Raw genomic sequence first — 20280 nt, 5'->3', positions numbered from 1 at the left:
GGTACCCTGGTAATTTTCCAATAAGTCACAAAAAGCCTGTCTAGAAAGACACCATTGCTTGTGGCAGCTTTACAGTGTTCTTCACTGAGCAACATATAAAAAATTGACTATCAGTGTTTCACTTGCCAAAGTACTTTTTGAAGATACTCTGGAAGTTCTCAGCGTTAAACCCAAAAATTTCTGTTGAGTTCTCTATTTTACAGTGGACTTGGAAGAGTACACTTCTACTGCTGATGATATGGTTTGTTTGTCATCAAGACCGGTTTGGTGACTTTCTCATTAATGCTCTGTAGCCTGATAGAGTTTTACACACTAGCTACAGCTTGCTAACCAAGTGCAATACAAACTTCATGGCTTTTAAGAATTGAGGAGACAGATTCCTTCAGGCTGATTTGCACTGATCCTAGTGGTAAAGGAGGACAAGCAATTTGCCCAATATCACAGAACAGTTACGTAGTATAACCAAGTGCTGTCCCTTGACCTGGTTATTACTGGAGCTCACGACCTTCTAAGAAATACATATTTATTAGTCTCATTATCAAAACATTAGTTAGTTAAGCCTTCCATCTTTAAGATTTACAGTATTTAAATCAGACTACCTCTGCTTACTTGCAGATAAGATTACAATCTAATCTTGAAATACACAGCCCTTGCTTTTCATGCAACACAATTCAACCTTAACATTCAAAGAGCACTGAGAAGTGATTCAGCACACAGCACTTCCCTTCAACACACAGAGGAGAGAGATTTTGTGTGAGATGCAACCCTTAAATACAAAGAGGGTATGCTCCTTCTGAGTTACACAACTTTTGATCAACAATAACAACTACTTCCCTCCTCCCAAAGCCACTCCTCAGCAAAGACACGCAACTGCAATCAAAATAGATCACATCATTTCCTCTGTATTTTTTCACCTTTAAAAGCTAAAGTTCAAGCTGTCTGATTAATGACACCAGTGAGACATATAACAGTATTTACATAAGTAGGTTTCAGATCTATGGTAAGCTACCTAGAGCCGAGTTACAGGATATTAGCTCAACTCTACTGCTGAAAACAGCTTCCAAGTTCAAGTACCTAAAATATAAAACTTTATCAATAGCTGCAATTGTCCAGCTACACATCTTAGGAGATCTCCTTTATAAATATAGATTCACAGTTCTGCACAAGCTTCATCATTCTGGTGTGTAAAGACAGCTTTTATCAACTTCAGTGACAATCCTACATATCCAGGGAAAGAAATTGGTCCATACAGGTGATTCAGATCAGCAGATTCTCCCAAATGCCTGACAACCTGATTTTCACAGGGCTAAGGGCATTAGGGCATATTTCCAAGTTGCTCTTAGAAGTCACCAGCTTTGGCATGTAAATCTTAACAAGGTTTTGGAAGACTCTTCCTAAAAACTTGCCATTAGAACTACAGAGAGAAATGTGCAAAAACTAACTTGTGTCTCTCATCCAAAAATTACAAAACACGTCATTGAAACACACCTTTAGGCAAAATTTAGAGGACACCTAACCTTTCCAGAAACTATTAAAGCAGCTGTGTATTGATGGTATTCAGATGGCTAACTCCTGACAGCGTTCAGACTTGGAGTTGGTCCAAAACGCCTCATTGTGGCAGAAACATCCACAGGCAGGTGTGGAACACTGTTTGCCAATCTGTGGTTAACAACATTAAATAAAAGGAAACCAAAAAACAAACATAATTTTTTGTTTTGTTTTACATAACTCAGCTAAGGACCAGGGGTGGAGTGAGGGAAGCACTTCATAAAACCTGTTTTCTTTAAGCCACATTTCAACCCTCACCATAACAATAGCTTTGGCACTGAAATTACACTGCAGTGAAATACCACTGTGTGCAATGTCGAAACTCTCAAAAGGAAATCAACAATGGAACATACTAGCTAAGGTTGTTTTCTACTTTAGTCAAGATTATATTCAAGGCTCAAAACTGTAAGCATTACTTACTCACACAGAAGAATGCCGTTTTCTAATCCAGAACGAAAATCTTTCTCACCAAAACTTCTGCCCGTCACTTGCTGCAAAAGAGTAGAGGGAAACAAAAGAGTGACATCTATTAGAGAGTGAGCTTTGCAAGTGCAATTCATAATACTCAGTCAGAGCATCTGCTGTGTAAGGAACATTTGAGCTTTACAGACCTTGCAAAGGACTAAGCAATGTCCATTTCTCTTTCTCATTTCATCAAGCTATTTAACATATAGGACAAAGTATTTGATCCGGCCATTGCAATTGCAGTCTGCAATTGCAGACAGTTTTCTAGCAGTAAAAACCAAAAATGACAAAACAAAAACTACAATGTAATCTTCAGAATATTTTAAAAGTTTTATTTTATAGTGCTTTGAATTTTAAAACTATTGCATTTAGACAAACTATGTATTTTTATTGCTTTTTTTTTGCACCACATTAAACATTTTGTACCAGCCTTGAGCTTTAGCCCTTAACTTATCATCTTTATAGAATAAGCAAAGACAATTAAAAGCAATGGCATAAGTTACAGCCCTTCTGACACATGCCTCAATACTCCTGATCGTTTTAAAAGATACTTCACATCAGCAATTCAACCATGAATGTTAAGAGAATACAAACTCAGTGGTAGCTTAGGGTCCTCCCAGGTACACTCGGACCAGGAGGTACACTTTGCCTCACAAGCTCTTAAGCCATTCTGTACTGCTTAGGGATCGACCATCTAGAAACCTTCCAGGAATCCCAGTCTCACCTGGGGGTGCTGGATGCTACAAGCATGACTGAACCCCCAACTATGACCCACTACTGTGTTGACAATGTCTTGCCATTCATCCTCATATCATTCTCAAGAGATAATGTGCTCAGTTAAAAGTAAAGAATACTTTTTATTATAATCACAAAAGATATAAAAATAGTTACTATGTTTAGAAAGCACTGAACAGAAACAATACAAATAAAAAAACAGTTTTAATTGTCCTGCAGGAGGTCTTCTCTTTACCCAGGCAAAACATTTACCGGATGCTTATAGAGTTCTCATGGCTCTCATCCAATCTTTCAGCAAGAGCCTTGCTCTGGGTGTTGCTTCCACCATAGAGAACAGTGACTTGGGGACACATCTGTCATTATGTCCCTGTTTTCTCCTTGCTGTTATATTCAGATATAAAACCCTTCCCCTTCCTGTCATAAAGACAGCAATTTATAAAAACTGACAAGTTGCAACTGTCCCACAGGATTAGCGAATGCATCAGTTTCAGAAATGCTGGTTACAGCTGGGCAGTCTTGGACAGAGAGCAACACTTTTTAAATTGAAATGCATATGCAAAGCCTAAAATGTAATCCTTCACCAAATTACAAACATATTGTTTTGTTCAATGTGAAGGAAGTTCTCCCATACTCTGGAAAATGTATCATAATGGCATCAGTGGACAATCATATCTTACACAAAAGCATAAATAGAACAAGGCACTGTGCTGCGCTCATATCTCTGAAGAAACCACATGTAATTTGCAGTAAATGACCTTTAACCATTTAAACTTTATCTAATCATAGTAAATCATCTCTAATCTTGATCTGCTGGGACACGAGGAAATCATGACAATAAAATCATCAGCATTTGGGACGAATTATAGGTGGAGCATAATAAAACTGACTTTTGTTTCATCCACAAGATATAGTACAGAAAGGAGCAGGAAGAGCTACTTCATAGCAGCCTCACTCCAAGTGGTTTTTTCATTGCAGAAAAAATGAAAGAAAAATTATAGTAATCTTCTTTCACTCCTCAAGACCAAATGTCCCAGATATGGAGATCAGTCTCCTGCATTTGTTGAAGACCCTCATTTGTCAGGGAGCAGTACTGAAACTGTTACCACAATTCAGGTAGGACTCTACCTGCCAAAAGCTGTCACATGAGTATCGCTGTTACTACTGATCATGTAGGAAGGTTTCATACACTACTTCTGTCTGCACAAATAAAATCATGAAATACAGATGCACAGCTGGCACACGAATTCATCCAGTGAGAGGTACAACACACACTGACAGGAGGTGAGGAAAGACAGGATGGTCCAGGAACAGTGCACGTCTGTTTGAAAAGGAACTGGAAGTAAATGAGGCATGGCAAGGTTTATGCCTGTTCTAGATGATGCAGCTGCAGAGGGAAAACATTATTCACCTACAAGTCTCCTGATTTAGTCAATTAAAATGTAAAAACAGTTCAACAGAGAAAGGCTAGAAACTAAAAATAAGCACGAAGACGACATCATAAATGACAAAGATAAACCCAAAATGGGACTGAGAGAAGCAAGAATCTGCATCCACCTTTTCCAGAGGAAACCAGAGCTCAGTTGCTTGGTGTACGCACACACATACACCTCCCTCTCTGCAGAGGCCACTTTGGGCCATACCCTCATGAAAAATTACTGCAGGCCCACAGGCTAACCTGGTGCACATTACTGAGATAACCTCTGCTCAGAACTCCCAGGGCAGGGGGAGACAAAGGGACTTCAAGCAAAAGGACTGGCACTCTCATATTTGCACACAAAGAATCCCCCATAGCAAAGTGCATACTTTACCCAAACTTCAGAAATAATGAAAGTGTGTGCATTAGCCATGATATCACAAAAAATCTGCACACATCACAGGACTGTGCTCATGTTATTGATATAAGCAGTGGTGTGTTCTTACTAGCTTATCTCCCATCTCAGGAAATAAAAGCCTCCAGTTTGCTGGATGAAACTTTGAAAACACTGACAAACAAGGACCAACAAGGACTAAAGGACAGCATTTGCAGTGCCTCTACTGAGCTTCTTTGGAAAAAAGGAAATTGTTCATTTGCAACCAGGTACAGAAAACTGCAAAATGGGAGAACAGATATTTAGCCCATCAACTTTCATAGTACAGAGAATTAGTGTTCAGAACTGAACCTGCACAATACCAGTCATGACCAGATGCAAGGTACTCCCTTCCGGACTGCTGTCTTCAGGAAAGGAAAAAAAAAGAAAAGTAACATGAAAAACTCAAGATGTTAACTGAGAGAACTTTTGAGACCTGGCCTTTCTTTGCAAGGCCAGGCTTCCAGACTGCCACATCTTGCATGCTTTGGAGACACAACTCCATCTTCCACCTTACACTCTTCCCACCTCACTGGTACAGACCAGCACACTAAAGCAGTGCAGGAGGACACAGGACAGATGGAAGCGTTCTCTATCCACTCTGCAATGGCAGCATACTGTAATTATTCTGGTGCTGGGGTGCCAAAGTTAGAACAAAGTACCTTAAAGACAAAACACAAACTATATCTTGCTGATGATTAGAATAGCCTCCCACTTCTTTAATAAGTTCTATAAAGCTGAGTGGAAAAAAAGCTGTATTTCCCTGTCATACTGGAAATTAAAAATAGAGAACAGAAGCAAAACAGTATCATTTATTACTGTGTGCTTCATTTATGTGAGGAGGCGTTGTTTTTATTCATCATCTGGATGATATTTTCCTCTCTGTAAAAAGCTGTAAGTGTCGCAACCAAGGCAATTATTTGAGTGCTGGGTGCATTTCTCAGTTTCCCTGTCACTTAACAACAGAGTATGAACCTAAAATGAGTAATGAAAATTTTTCATGGCAACAACTTCAATACATATTTGCATACAGTAACACTTGGTATATATTGCATTGTTGCTGAACTCTTTTGTTCTTTGCAGTTACACATGCTACAAAATTTATATCATCAAGGATGGCTGTCATCCAGCCACTAACCATTGCCATATTGTACAACTTTATTTCCCCAAAGCTTCAGTTTACATTGTTTTCCTTGCATTTTATATTGCTGCTGGTGCTTCCTGAGATGGAGCTTGCAAAGCCTCGTGTCAAAACAGCTTAGGGGCATGAAAAAGAAAAGGTGACAAATTAGTGAACAGATGCTGGCCTCAGGTGAAGTTTATCTAGGCCAACAAGATATAAGTAGTTGAATAAACACTTGGTCATCAGGGATAACACACCGAAAACACTTAGTTTCATTTTCTATGTGCGCATCTGAAAATGCCATGGTATGCAGTGAAAAAAATTAGTGGCACAGCAAAAAGAGGTCTTTGTTTCTTATTATGTGTTTTTGAGAGCTTATGAAGCATGACAGTAAAGAAAGGAAGATTTTCAAAGTGTTTCATAAGCTGTTAATTTCTTTGTGAGTATGCTGCCTTTCCATTTTGTGCTACCATTATTTTCCCCTAATAATTGGTTTTCTTAAATGAAAAAATCAAGTCCTGCTACTTAACTAGGAAGATATAAAAATAAGGCTTAAACTGTAATAATCAGGTATGTATATAGAAAGCACTGGATTGTACAAGCAACAGGGAACACAAACCACCAAAAGAAGCAAGACAGCTTTTAGGGCATGAGGATTTGGCTCCTCTAGAGTATTGAATTCCTACTTCCCTGTTTCTGAGTTACAATGTGAGCTATTAAGATGAATATGCAAGTTTAATTCCATTTTCACATAGCATAGGCAAGGGATTTCTGAACTAAACAACCCTGTCCAGTGAAAGCCAGCTTCACCTTTGCAGCCCAGAATTGCACTGCATTGCTATGACAGTGTGATGGATCCTGGAGACCCTTCTCTGGCTCCTGGTTCAGCCACCTATGGATCATGCAATGTCTCTGTCTGCAAAAGTGGACACAACACATCATCTAGGCATGAGCTCCCTCTCTCTTATGTCACAGAGGCATTTAAATTGCTAAAATCATAGCAATGCAAACCAGTCCCAAACGGCTTTATTACAAATACTAGGAAGGCAGGTGATTTAGTTCAGAGAAACTTGAATATTGCATGAATGGAGTTTTCCAGGGGCAAGAACCACTGGTCTAACATACCTGTCTTCCAGTAAAGCTGAATGATGACAAGCATTCTGCTCAAAGCCTTCCGAAAGGCTTTATAGTATTGAGGTAATTTACTACTGAAATCAGTAAAAGAGCAAACAAATATCTGTAGTGCGAAATTCTACTCTCAGGAACAAAACCAGCATGAGCTCAGAATGACTAATGTGGCCAGCAATAAACCACCTGAAATTCTGTGACACAGAACTTGAAAATTTAAAGAATATATGGGAGAATGAGGGGAGATTTCACACTTGAGTAGCAAGATTAATCTGCAAAGAAAGCATTTAACATTATTTTTAGGTCTTCCACTTCCTGGTCACTTAAGTTTAACAACAATTTGCAAAGTTGACTACCTGTACTGAAGTCCCTTTTGCTCTTTTCCTCTGACTAATCATCCTCATATTATTTTTTGATGAGACAAAAAGCTGACTCATTCTTTTAATACTTCATATAAACTTCACTTTTTCTAGCAGCAATAGAATAAAATAGCATATTCTCCCCCATTTGCTTAAAATTCCCTTCTCCTACACTGCTGATCCAGTCAGCTGACAGTTTAGTGTCAACATATAGCATGGAAAAACCATATCCACTGTTACAAACACACTCCCCTTTGGTGGGCCCAATTCTAAGTCCTCACTAAAGGAGTAATTTATTTACTTAAGGATGCTAGTCGCTGCCTTTTGTTTTCCATGCAGGGAGCAGCAACTGAAAAAACCACAACAGCTGGGGTTTTTTTCTGATCCTTTGCACAGATTAATGAGGACATGATTCTATGAATGGACACCTATACTTAAAAGTGTAGACTAAACTGGCTTGGTTAGTACTTTGTTTAGAAGACACAACAAAAGAAATACTGAAAGAGTAGTACATATCCCCAGCAGCAGCAGCTATTACCCTACCTAAGGCTTTAAAGCTAAGTCTGGGAAGATTTTGTCTTTGCTAAATCCTGCTCACCACCAGAGCTTTCCACACTGAAATTCTGCATAGCTAACAGTGGTATTAAACATGCAGGGTTGCCATACGTTGCTCGGATTTATGATCTTCCAGAGCCGTGCGCATTTCTGCCAGGACATCTGGTAGTATAATCCCGTTTGGCTGGCAAGCTGCTAGGGAGTGTTAAAATTTAATGATAGAGTAAAATCAGCTTCCTTTTCATCTCTCCTCCCTAATGCTGTTTGTATACATTTCCAGGTGCATTGCCAGATATCGCAGCCTTCCCTTTGGGGTGGGGTGGGGCAGAAAACATTTCAGTCAAGGTTGAACATTTTGTGAAGAAAGAGAGCAAAGAGCAGGAAGGGAACTTTAAAATTACTTCTGTCAGATTTCTCTTGGCTGCAGCACATGCCCTAAAAGCTTCACCTAGCATCAGGTCATCTGTTACATCTAATTTGTATCTGACAGTCAGTAGATTGGCATTGCATTGTTGTTTTATGGGCAACCAGACTCTTATCTCCAGCGTTATTGAAATTAGGTACTAGATGACAGCTATGACAGACCATCCTAGGGTGTTTTTCATCAATTGTTCAATTTAGGGTTCTTTTTATTGCTAAAAAAAATTAAAAAAAAAAAGTAATTCCTTATAGGAATCCATAATCCCTTTCTTAGTTTTAATGAGAATTCAGGAAGGGGAGAATTGTAGGTTTTTGCCACAGATTTACCAACAAAGTGTTCATCCTACTTCTTGAGTGGGGAGAAGGAAGATGAAGCACTATTTCAAGAAAATAACTTGTATTTGGTGGAAGGTACATCTGACCATAACAATACAACAATTCTTTAGCTGTTTGCTCTTTTCTGTAGAAACAAGACTCCATGCAGATGGTCAGAGGGGCAGCGGCCAGAGGAGCACATATGATGTGAAGTCAACAGGTACAAGAGACCAGAAGACAAGCATGCACCTCCTCAGTCCAAGGTCCTCATTTAATCTAGTCCTGTCTGTCTGGATAGTCTGGCCTTACTGTCTACACTGCCTGGAGAAAGCTCCCTGTTGAGCTGTCCCTTTCACTACTGCATAACCTACCCTGCTTTGGGGTGCCCCAGTACACAATGACAGCTCCTGCACCTTTGAAGGGAAGAGGAGCAGATGCCTTGTAATTACTATCATGAACACCCTTTCCCAAGGTCTTACTTCTTACCCAACCAGGCTAAATAAGCAGTCTGCTCACTGACAAATGAAAGGCTAATTAAAGTTATCATGAATTTTCTTTTTGTATGATTCCTTGGGGCTTTCCCTGGACAGACAAGCATTCACACTGCCTTTTATTGTACCTCTTCAGTTACATACAGAAAGAAAGTGTATACAGGGAACTACTCTCAAAAGCAGCAACTGTTGATTCAGCTCTTATTTTTTTCCCTAATTAATTCTTCTTGAAGCTGGAATCAGTACTGATGGAGGGAGATTACTCAAACTCTGGCTCCTGAACACAGAGTAGCTCTCCCACCAATGACCTATTTGCCTCACAATTTATCACCAAGTCAAAGATGTTTTTTAGCAAAGGATGGGAGAAATTTTTTCCTTTGTCTCAGGTTGATTACATTAGCAACTTTCCAGCAGAACAGGAAATTGAGTTTCTGGCCATGTCTAAAAGAGCAAAGGATTAAAACAGACATTTTTTTATCCTTTGACTCTTTTTTCTAGGTCTAGAAAAGGTTTCTCATGCTCTTGAAAAACTGCTCCTCCAAGATTTATGCTGTGCTCTATCATCTACATGTTGAAACTGAAGCATCTGTTAATAAACCCTCTCTTTTCTCTCCTCCAGCTTTAGAAAGGTTAGGCAGTCCTGAATCAGAAGTGTTTAAAGCTCTGTCAGTTCCAGCTGCAGAGGCAGACCAAAACATGACACAGGCAGCAGACTCCTCGTTGAACTCAACATCTTGTCTCACCCTCAGAGCAATGAAGAGATCAACAGCTCTGTGGGAGATGATAGGATCACTGCACTATCTAGATTTGCTAATCCCCACTTTACACTGCTTTAACCTATTTTACATTAATCGCTGCATTTATATTTTACAAGACCACTGCACTACTTCTTGGACAAGCAGTTTTTGACACCAGTGTGTTGCTTTCTGCCAGGAATGTGCATCTTGGCAGACAACTTTAAAACTGCACACATTTAAAGCTGCACAGAGACAGGAATACAAACATAGGAGATGCTCCAAGTTAGAGGGGCCCAGCACTAGAAGCACTTCAGCCTGTCATTAACCACTGTCAGAGAGACTACCAAAGTTCAGCACTGTTACTGAGATTTTGCAATGAAAAATGTCTGGTAGGAGACACCAGCTTCCCTTTCTGAAGAAATTAAGTGTTCAATTGAGCAAAACATTAATAAATTTAACCATTCATTCAAAGATGATACTCAATGTCTTAGGTCTCAGTGAAGCCTCTGAAATGCCAATGATGAGCATCAGTAGGCACCAGTCTACCTTGAAGCTTTTAAATTTAATACCATCCAGTTGTTTCAAGACAAGTCCACATGTAAAGTGTCTCATTTACAGTCTGTGCAATTTAAATATATATATCTCTATATATATAAAAGTATAGCTCAGCAAGGCATTTAAGACTTGATTTTCCAGACAGTAAGCCTGGAAGCCCAGAGCAAGCAAAGCAGGAAACTGTCCATGGGGAATAGAGACGTGTCATACAAACACTGCTGAAAGGCGTAATTCTATCTGCTATCAATACAGCTCTGCAAAACTTTGCTCCTTTCAAATAAAAGGGAAAAAGGTAAACCACAATGCTTTTGAGAACACTATCTGAGCTTCTTGGATGTTTCTTTTGTACTCTGGGTCCTCCCTTGGCACATTCTCCAGCAGGAACAGGGCTGTGTGCCGTGGTTTTGCAGTCACTTGCAAACAAACCACAGAACTACCAGCAGGTAGTTCTAAACAGGAAAAACAGTGCATTTCAAAAATGACAGACTGAAAACAAATGATCCACTTTCCTGAAGAAAGGAGGTTAACCTTAATTCAGTCATATACTTTTGAGACCTTTATTAATAACTCTTTGGAAGTAGATCTACTTTGTCCCTGCCTCTGTAGAGACAGAGTTAAGGAAAAGCATTTCCACTCTGAATGCTTTTCCAGCTAAGCCAGTTCTTAAACAACATTTGGCTACCAAGCATGGATAAAACTAGACTCACAAGAATTTAGGAGGGCACACAGTCAGGACAGCTGATCCCAACAGACCCAAGGGATATCTCATACCATATGGATCACACACAGCAACAGAAGCAGAGGGAAGGTTGGTGGGGAAGCTGCTGCTGGGGGACTGGCTGGGCATTGGCAGGTTGTTGGTGAGAAATAGGTTTTTATTGCAAAACTTGCCTTTGTTGGGTTTTATTTATCACTCTTTGTTATTATCCTATTGATTACAATGTAGGATTATTTATTTCTATTATTAAACTATTCTTATCTGAGCCCATTAATTTTCTCACTTTTACCTTTCCAATTCTTTTCCCTTGATCTTCCTGGAGGGAAGGAGTGAGTGAACAGCTGTGGGGTTGCCAGCTGGTATTAAAACACAACATAGCCACAAAAAGAACACTGCCATAAGTGAATAAAACCACTAGAAACTAAATAGGAAGGTATGGTGGAACAGAACAACTATTTCTCTCTAAATTATGATATTACACGCAGATAGAAATCCCACTGCAGCCTCTACTGGAAAAAACTGGTTTTCTGTTCTCCCCAACTCTTCTCCATGGCTCCTTTGACCCAGATCCTGAAGGACAGGCAAAGCAAAAGGGAATAGTGGCTGCCATTAATGCTCTAGACAAGGGAAACACTGCAGACAATCTAGAATCAGCTGATGTCTTAGAGCACATGGACATGAGATGTTGGTAGATTTGACTGCCTATAAATAGACAAGGAAGTGCTTCTGTAAGATTTTAAACCACAGCTTACTCTTGAAAAGACACTTCCAAGAGCCATCAGCATCTTAAGCAGAACTAAGAACCTCTATTTATTTCTCTGTCCTCCTCCTTCTCCTAAAAATTACAGTTTTCCCCAATTAAAGAATGTTTAGAACTATCTTTCAACAGATTGCTCTCACAGGAGCTAGGGATCTTGCAGCGCATTATGAGTACTAGATTGAAAGCCATTTTTCATTCATCTGATTTAGTTGGAATAGGGCAGTTAACAAGTATCAGTAACCAGTAAGAGTTTTCTGCTAAATGAAATTCATAAATCAATACTGTTGTCCCCTGCAATGACAAACATGACATTCACAGATCCTGAGCATCAAATCAAGACCTATTTACAAGGTTGCCCCTGAAACAAAACCCAGCAATGTTACACAGGTTAAGTTGTCACTCTTTTCTCCCCTGCTGCTGCAGATACAGGGAGCTTTTGTTTGGAGGACATAGAAAGCAGAGGGAGAAAGGGAGGAGGATTGATGATGCATACAACAATAATAAACACTGCTCTTTTCCATCACTGGAGCACCTGCTGCCTCCATCCGTTCAGGCTCATCTATTATTCAACACACCAGCACTGGCAGTTCCAGAAGCACCAGCTCTGAAGACATGATAGACCTGACCAGGAAGCAAGACACAGAACAAGCACCTCTCATTATCAGACCAATGAGCTGCAATGGTGCTCATTCTCTGCCCAGTTTATTGTTGGGTGAAACAAATACAAGGAACAATTATGTTAAGCATCTTGTTCAAATATACTCAGAGCAATAAAAGAAATTTGCCTTCTATAAAATGTAATGGTTTAGCCTTGTAGAAAATAAATTCCTGAAGAGGAAAAAAAACCCCAACAATTATTTTAACTACTGTAACTTTTATTTTTACTCATAGTGGATATCATGTAAGGTCTAAAATGGATTGGAAGGAATGCAATTATTTCTCCATAATGCTTTATTCTAGAAAAGGAGACTATTAAAAATATGCTTAACATTTCCAATCTAAACAATCAGAACTGCAAGTTTCAAAACATTTGCTACATTTCTACAATTCCAAGAAATCTTTTCAGTCGGCCACTTCCCTGACAGAATTACACCTGTCCCAAGGACATTTTCACTCTTTCTTACCAATCCAGAGTATACCACTCATGTCAAGAGGGCAACTCAAATGCCACATTGAACATGAAACACTGGCAGGAATCAACATTGAAAAGAATAGTTAAATATCATCAGAGTTGGATTGCAAAGCACTTTTAAGAATTAGTTTACAGTTTTCAGATGTCAAAATGAGAGGAAGTTCTTTATCAGCACATTGGTTTTCCATGTACGTCCTTACACTCATGTACACTCAGCAACCTCCTTCTAATTTGAAATTTAAAAAATCCATAGATCTTGAAACTCATCATTAATTAATAATATGAATATATTAAAAGGGAAATATTTTCTTTAAGTTACTTTCCTAAATAGATTGTTTTCAAATTTCACATATTATTCAAATAGATTAAATTAAAGGCAAATAAATATCATCAACTTTCTCCTTTTTAAAATAATATAGTACTGACCGTGTTATGTAGCATTCATCAGTAATATTGTATGTGCAACCATGGTTGAATACTGCTGCCATACAAATTGGAAAATGAACCAGAACTGTCAGAACAAGAATATCTGTTACAAGCAAAATTATACACAAAGAGGGGGGGGAAAATCAAACAAACCCTACAATTTATTTAAATAATCCAGATATTCTGTGTATCAATCACAACAGTCTTTTGAGAAGGCATTCACTTATAGGAATTGTATTTCTCTCCTGTTGTTTTTTAATGTGACAACATAGCTGCATGACAGCAGGAGCTTTGTTGTTGAGTTCACATGCTCAAACAGTGTCTCAATCCTGTCTGCCTGCAAGTGCACCAAAGCCACATTAAAACCTGAGATAACCCCTGTGATGTTTTAAAAAGGGAAAGCTCAGGAAGAACCCAAAGCTTCTTTCTCTGGCTAAAATTAAAAGTGTCTCTTGCAATCAACTGACTTTATTAGGTGCAAATTCTAAACTTCGCTTGCTAAATATTGCCCAGCTTAGGCTGGAAGAAGCAGTCACCTACAGCAAGCTACCAGGAACAGCTGTTTGATAACAACCTGTCATCTGGAATTAAGGGCAAGTGTTTAAGACTTCCCATGAGACTGGGGAAAAGAAAAGGAAAAACACAAAAAAGAAACTGACACAGGTTTATTTGCTATGAAAGCATCATTGACACCTCCTAGATATTTGGACAGTTTCACCTTAGCAGTCAATCCAGTTTCTAAATGTTTGCTTATTTTTCATTCCCTGACTAGGGGCTCAGCAGAATATGAAAAGGTTTCTATGGAGTTGGGAGAGGCTGCTGGAAACTCAGTGTTCTTTTGCCAAGACTGATTTGCTGAGACTTTTGTGACCACCACATGATTTAACTATGCCAGTTAATCTGTCTTCTGGTATCAAGCCCACCATTGCTGGTTTTGTACATGATGAGAGGCACCAGGTATCTGAGTATGAGCTGACTGATTTTAGCCAAAACAGTAATATCAGCACAGTCTCCAACCATCTGTTTTTACCATACCCAGCAAAGTTGCCTGAATAATTTTAAGTCCAGTACTTTTGTAGTGTTTTGCATACTCTGCACTCTGACTCCACATTTTTAAAAACTGTTAGAAAATTTCTCCCAATTAGCTTGAAATGATACTTGTTTATACTACCTTCTACCTACTACCGTTCTCTACCTTTCAAAACACCACTGATTTTTACCACTCAGCAATAAAACAGGGTATTTTTATGTAAAAAGAAAGAAAGCTAATTTTCCTGCTGCCTCAACACTTGGTGGAAGAGAGGGAAGGGAGCAGAAGGAAGAGAAGGGCAAACAGTGCTCGATGCGTTAATTGCATAGTACTGCATCCCGTAACTTTTGTGCATTTCACTTTCAGATGAAGTCTGATGAATTTCTCTGGTTTCTTAAAGTTTTGACTCGGGCAAAAATAAGAGAACACCCATGAGGATAAAAATTTAATTGCAGACAGAAAGTACTTTATGCATTAGGAGCTACACACTAAGTCTGTTTGACGCAAGTTAACTCTTACAAAAAAGTACAGCTGCTGTCTCCAAGAGTTAGAAATCATAGAGTTAGAAATTCATACAAACTCTAGCAGCATAAGAAGAGGCCTCACATCACTTATTCAAGTGATTTCATTTTTATCTTGAAGAGCTGACACCACATAATGCAAAGGCATTTGCATTAGTACAAAATTATCAAGTTAAACAAACTGTGTCTCAAGAGCTAATTGTATCTTACTGCCTGCCTGAAGAATCATTATATAATGGAACAAAATCGGATGTCTACTAATATGAAAAAAACAGATTCGACATCAGAAAAAATAACACTATTTTTGTATGTTTCACATCCAAACCACAAGCCAGCGAGTATTCGAAATTTTTCCAAGACTAATAAAAGTTAAATTACTTTGCGGTCTTTGGTTACTGGGTTAAAACCAGATATGCTGCTTTAAAACTTTGTCTTTACGTAGCAGAGTTTACAATTTAAACCAGACAGCAAATTCAAATGAACACTGAGACATTTGAAGCCAGGTTTTGAATGCTGTTCAGCACCCCTCTATCTAGGTCTGAACAAAAGCACATTCTCTCCATGATTCAGTTATGCCATTTTGTCCCACTCCCTCTCCAGCTTAATTCCATTCAACAAGACCCATTTTGGCCACTTGTTAGAACAACTGAAGAGGGATTCTCTAGAGACAAGCATCAGAATAAATGATCTTGTTTTTTCTTATTTTAGCAGTTTTCTTTTGTGCTTCAGATAGCAGGAAGATGGAATGGCTCTATAAAATCAAACAGGCAAATTAAATAACGAATATACTCTCCCTTGCTACATCATCAATAGACAGTGATGTCTTTTGCAGACTTTGTATGTAGAAGCAGGCCACTACATCTAGATGCACAAACGTGCCATTTGTGTCTTCTGTAACACTTTGCAAGATAACCTTTGCAAAGCTGTGCAGAGGTGCTTACTAAGATAAAAGACAATGTCCAGACCTGTCCAGGGAAATTCAGTGACCCATATGATCACACAGCACCCATTACCCTTGTGATTTCTTCTTATGAAATAAACTCCATGTGTATAAAGAGACAAAAAATCCCCAGTAAACAGAAAGACCAGAAATCCAAACTGATGCGTTTAAATGAGCTGTCACAACACTGTGTGGAGGAGATAAAACCAAAACTGAAAATACAAAGCTTGTTTCAATCTATTCCGAATGCTAACTCATGATCCCTTTACCAACATTGCCATGACCCTCTTCAAAGAGCTCTGATTTGCTTTGCCACTCATGTACCATTTTCAATCATTTCACTCTTGCTGTTATAGTCACAAATGCATTCCCTCTAGTTATCCAGTTTTCAATGCTAAGAATAGAAAAGAAGCATTTCCCCTCAGGAGAAAAAGTTAATGTCTAGATAAATATCCCTCGAGCTTCCATTCTGGTTACTTGTTAATTTTGAGTTAGGTATGTGGTATCCAATCCCAAGGTAATAACAACTATCCCAACTTCTATTAAGATTAGTGAAAACTAAGCTATTCAGTTCTCAACAGGGAGCTACCTGTGCCTTGGCCAGTTCAGCTATTTGCAGACCATTTCTGTATCAGGGTTAGAGAAGGTGCTAGCTCTGCAGCTAATAACTCCCACGCAGGGCAAGAAGGTTGAGACTTGCTGCTTCTTTCAAATGCCCTAAAATAAACAAAGCCCTTTGTTCCTTCCCCTTGTAGTAACAGAAGTGACCAGATGGGAAAAGTGAAACAAAGGTTTTCCTGATTATATCCTTTTATTATAAACAGCTGTTTTTCTCCAAGTCATTGTTAGATCTTGCAGCATTTCTTGATGGTCTTATGCACAAAAGTCTATCAACCATCATTTTTATATCTATGTATATAAAAGGCTTTTAAGTCTTCATATTGTTGATTTGCATTGATTCATCAGCTAAATACAGCTAACAATTTAGCAGACAAGATGATCTCTCCAGCTAACACATTTAGCAGGTTTTATCAGTTTGCAAATTCACAGAGCAGCCTCCCAGGGACCAACACTTACATGTCTCACAATCAAAACAAACAACATCTGCAGTCCTCAGAAGATAGTTAGTAAACAAAACAAGGTGTGTGCTGACTGCAGAATTAGAATAAACAAATACCACTAAAATAATTTTTTCCCATACTTTAGAAGTCAGAACTATTTCCAGATTCTCAGGAACAAAACATAACCTGAATCTTTGCTCAAAGTCACCTTAATGCTGGGAGATCAGCTCCTAAAAAAGGACTCTGAACCAGTACCTTTCAGAATTCAAAAAACCCAGCAATTCGACATAATCACCAAACAAGATATTAATGAGGCTGTTTGCAATTAGCTCAGAAAAAAAGAAACCTCAGCAATAAACCTGCCAGATCTTAGGCTGACTGCAACCCCAGAGAGTAGGAGAGAGCTGAGAAATATTGGCAGAGCCTCCCAGCATAAAGTGAGAAAGGAGAGGAAGTGGAAAGCGAAAGGGTGATGGTTTGCCAGCCCCTTCCAAGATTTTTGTCTGCAGAGTATCTGTTCGTGTCAGCGAAGCCCTGAGGTTCCGCTGCTGACAAACAGTGTGTGACTAAACAGGCCCTGATGCACCACAGAGGGCAGCTGACTCCAATCAGAAACTTCAGTCTCACCAGTATCAGTGGTTGCCACATCTAAGCTAAGTAAATTAAGGATGTTTAATTCTATTTTTATATTCACTAAATCGTTAAAAGCCAAGCAGCAAATTTATAAAGTCTGAAGAACTGGTTTTGAACACTGAACATAACCTGTACTGAAGATTTTTGAAGGAAGCTGCAAAATAAAAACAAACTTAGATTTTAAAAATGTGTTTGGAAACATTTCAGCTGCTTTTCTTTCTAGTATTTCACATATAACTATTTGTGGTTTAGCTAGGAATTTTTTAATATTCATTTAATTCAATGAACAGATGCCAAAGCTTCATCCCAAAATTCTCTGTAAGAGCTTAATTTATTTTTTAAAAGGAGGTAATAGGTTTTAAATATCTAACTCTTCTTCAGAAAAAAAGCCCAGAAACAAAACTCAGCCAAAGGTCAGGCTTGTTAAACACATATATCTATGTAATTCAGATCAAAACACTGCTTCCTGCAATTAAAACATTTGCCACATTTCCCACTGGGCTCAAAATTCAGTCCTTTTGCTATTGAGACAGAGGGCAAAAATGAACTCTTTTCTAAAACTAAAAGTTTAGAAACATCCAGCTGCGCAACTTCTGAGATGCACAGAGCCACACCAAATGTACGTGTGCTCGGGAGAGGTCATGCTCCTTGTTACTCATGTGACCAAGGGATGAGATAAAAACAGTTTTCTCATCCAGAAGTCAGGAAATGCAATTCCCCATTACACTCTAAGCCCAAATCCACATTCCAGCAGCTCCCTCAGCCACTGCTGGACCAGCCCAGCACCACCCAGAGCACTGCTGAAGGCCCTTCTGAGCCCCTGCCACGCCAGCTCCCACCCCCATCAGTTCCTGCCAGTGCTCCCCCTCCCAATGCCACCACCAAATGCTGGAAGGAACTTTGCAGCCATCCCAGCCTGACTCTGAGTTTGTTAAGGAATCCTAGAGAAAAGGGGAACCCTGCAGAAGGAGGGCAAACATTACAGCCAAAACAAGTTCCCCTGGAGTTATGATGCCTAAGACACAGGTATCCAGGTCCAGTTTGCATCTCAGCCACAAGTTGCTTGGTTTGACAAAAATCTCAACATATCTACTGCATCACACAAACCCAGCTTCTTGGCCAGGATTTTCCATCTCTCTTTGCATCTTTGACCCACATCTTTGTGGGTCTTCTTTATTTTAAATACATTTGAGGTTAGCTATTTAATCAGAATATTGTTTAACAAAACAACGCACCTCTCATCAGCTTTTAAAATCAAATTCTTTTTCTGGACCAGTCTGTCATGTAGTACAGTTACTTTGGATAAATCAGGCCACCCAATTTGCAGGTATAAGCACTTACATATTATAGATGAAGGCACTCTTGACAACAAAAAACCTGTTCAAATCTGTGAGACTGCACAGGAATGTAGGAACCTTAGACTAATAGTTCTAATAAAAACAAATGCTAAATCTCCTCAAATGTGTTATTAATTAAAAATAAGCCACTTCTGAAAATTGAGTATTTATTTGAAAGTTCCCTAAAACTACAGAAACAAATAGAAGGCTTTCTCTACAGTTAAAAGTTAAAATTTCTTCCCCTACATAGAATACAGTGATTATTTTGTTTTAAGAAACGAATCTATTATTCAAAACAAACTATTCTCAGCTCCTGAGGCTTTTACTAGTTGTGCAGCTAAAAAGCAGGAATGCAAAGAGCATGAAATACATTTCATGTACCCATTTGCATTTGCCACCTCAGTTACTCTCTCTGGAGATGAGCTTTTCTCTGCTTCTCAAATCAGAGACACCAGTAACCAGCTTTTTTTCCCCTCACATTTTTTTCCTCTCCCCTCTCAGAACAATTCTCACCTTCTGCAATAGCATTTTTCAGTCTTTCAGAAAACCATATAGAATTCAACTCAGTAGATTCTTAGATCAAGTCACAGCTGATTACAACATCTTACTTATCCTAGTGTGTCTGAATACAGAGAATATTCTGGTTAAACTGTCACACAAAATGCAGTAGACTGGAACCAAGAGATGTAGTGGCAATCTGCACATTACCTTTGGAAGCAAATGGAGTTCCAAGGAGTTAAAAAGAGCATTAATATAAGTGTTTCCTCCTACACTATCATGGCAACATTGCTTTATCTTGCGTTATTCCCAGATGGCCACTTGTGTCATTTAGAGGCTCTACTGAAAAAAATCCCTTATGTTTGGAAAGGCCCTTAGAGGCCAAATAATTTCTGTCTCAAAGTTGAATCAAACATCTGAAATTCAAAATATTTGAAAGTTTGAAATATTTGAAAATATTTGAAGTTTGTTTAAAATCAAATTGAAAAATATTCCAATATTTTTACATTAACAATTGCCAAGAACACCCCTCAACAGCAATGGTCATTCTTCCCTTAGTAAATCTGAAGAAAAGCACTCCAAAAATAATAATTCTAAATATAAAGAAGTAAGTTAAGCAACTTTTTCTGCAATTCCGCTCTAAGCTTCTGTACTCTCAGGGAACTAGCTCTAACATATATTGACTCTTTGTTTTATCAACCTAAAAACCTCACACCAGCAGTTATACTGATGCAGAATAGCCTGAAATCACGTTGCTCTGTCTTTGAAGGAGACCACAGGAGGATGCATAGCAAGCACAGACCACTGAAGCCCATGAGTCCTTGCTTGTTCAATGACATGGAAACCAACAAACAGCCTCTTTCTGTATCAGCATTAGATATGGATTTATTACTGACTCTTTTAAGAATTGGCTTCTATTCTACTTGAAAAATTCACACTGAACTAA

The 20280-nt window shown here is 38.7% G+C and overlaps 1 protein-coding gene across 5 annotated transcripts in view; it reads right to left on the bottom strand.

The window, feature by feature from the left end:
* Window positions 1–20280, bottom strand: part of LIMCH1 (LIM and calponin homology domains 1) — a 174474-nt gene that overhangs the window by 108540 nt on the left and 45654 nt on the right. For all 5 annotated transcript variants that reach the window (XM_038136554.1, XM_038136553.1, XM_038136555.1 and 2 more), the window contains exon 2: window positions 1969–2039. In XM_038136554.1, coding sequence (XP_037992482.1) covers window positions 1969–2039 — 71 coding nt within the window. The remainder of the gene's footprint in view (window positions 1–1968; window positions 2040–20280) is intronic.

The sequence above is a fragment of the Motacilla alba genome, chromosome 4, assembly GCF_015832195.1.
Source record: "Motacilla alba alba isolate MOTALB_02 chromosome 4, Motacilla_alba_V1.0_pri, whole genome shotgun sequence".
NCBI classification, from domain to species: Eukaryota; Metazoa; Chordata; class Aves; order Passeriformes; family Motacillidae; genus Motacilla; species Motacilla alba.
Note: the sequence above shows the minus strand (reverse complement) of the source record. Positions and strands in the feature narration are given on the sequence as shown.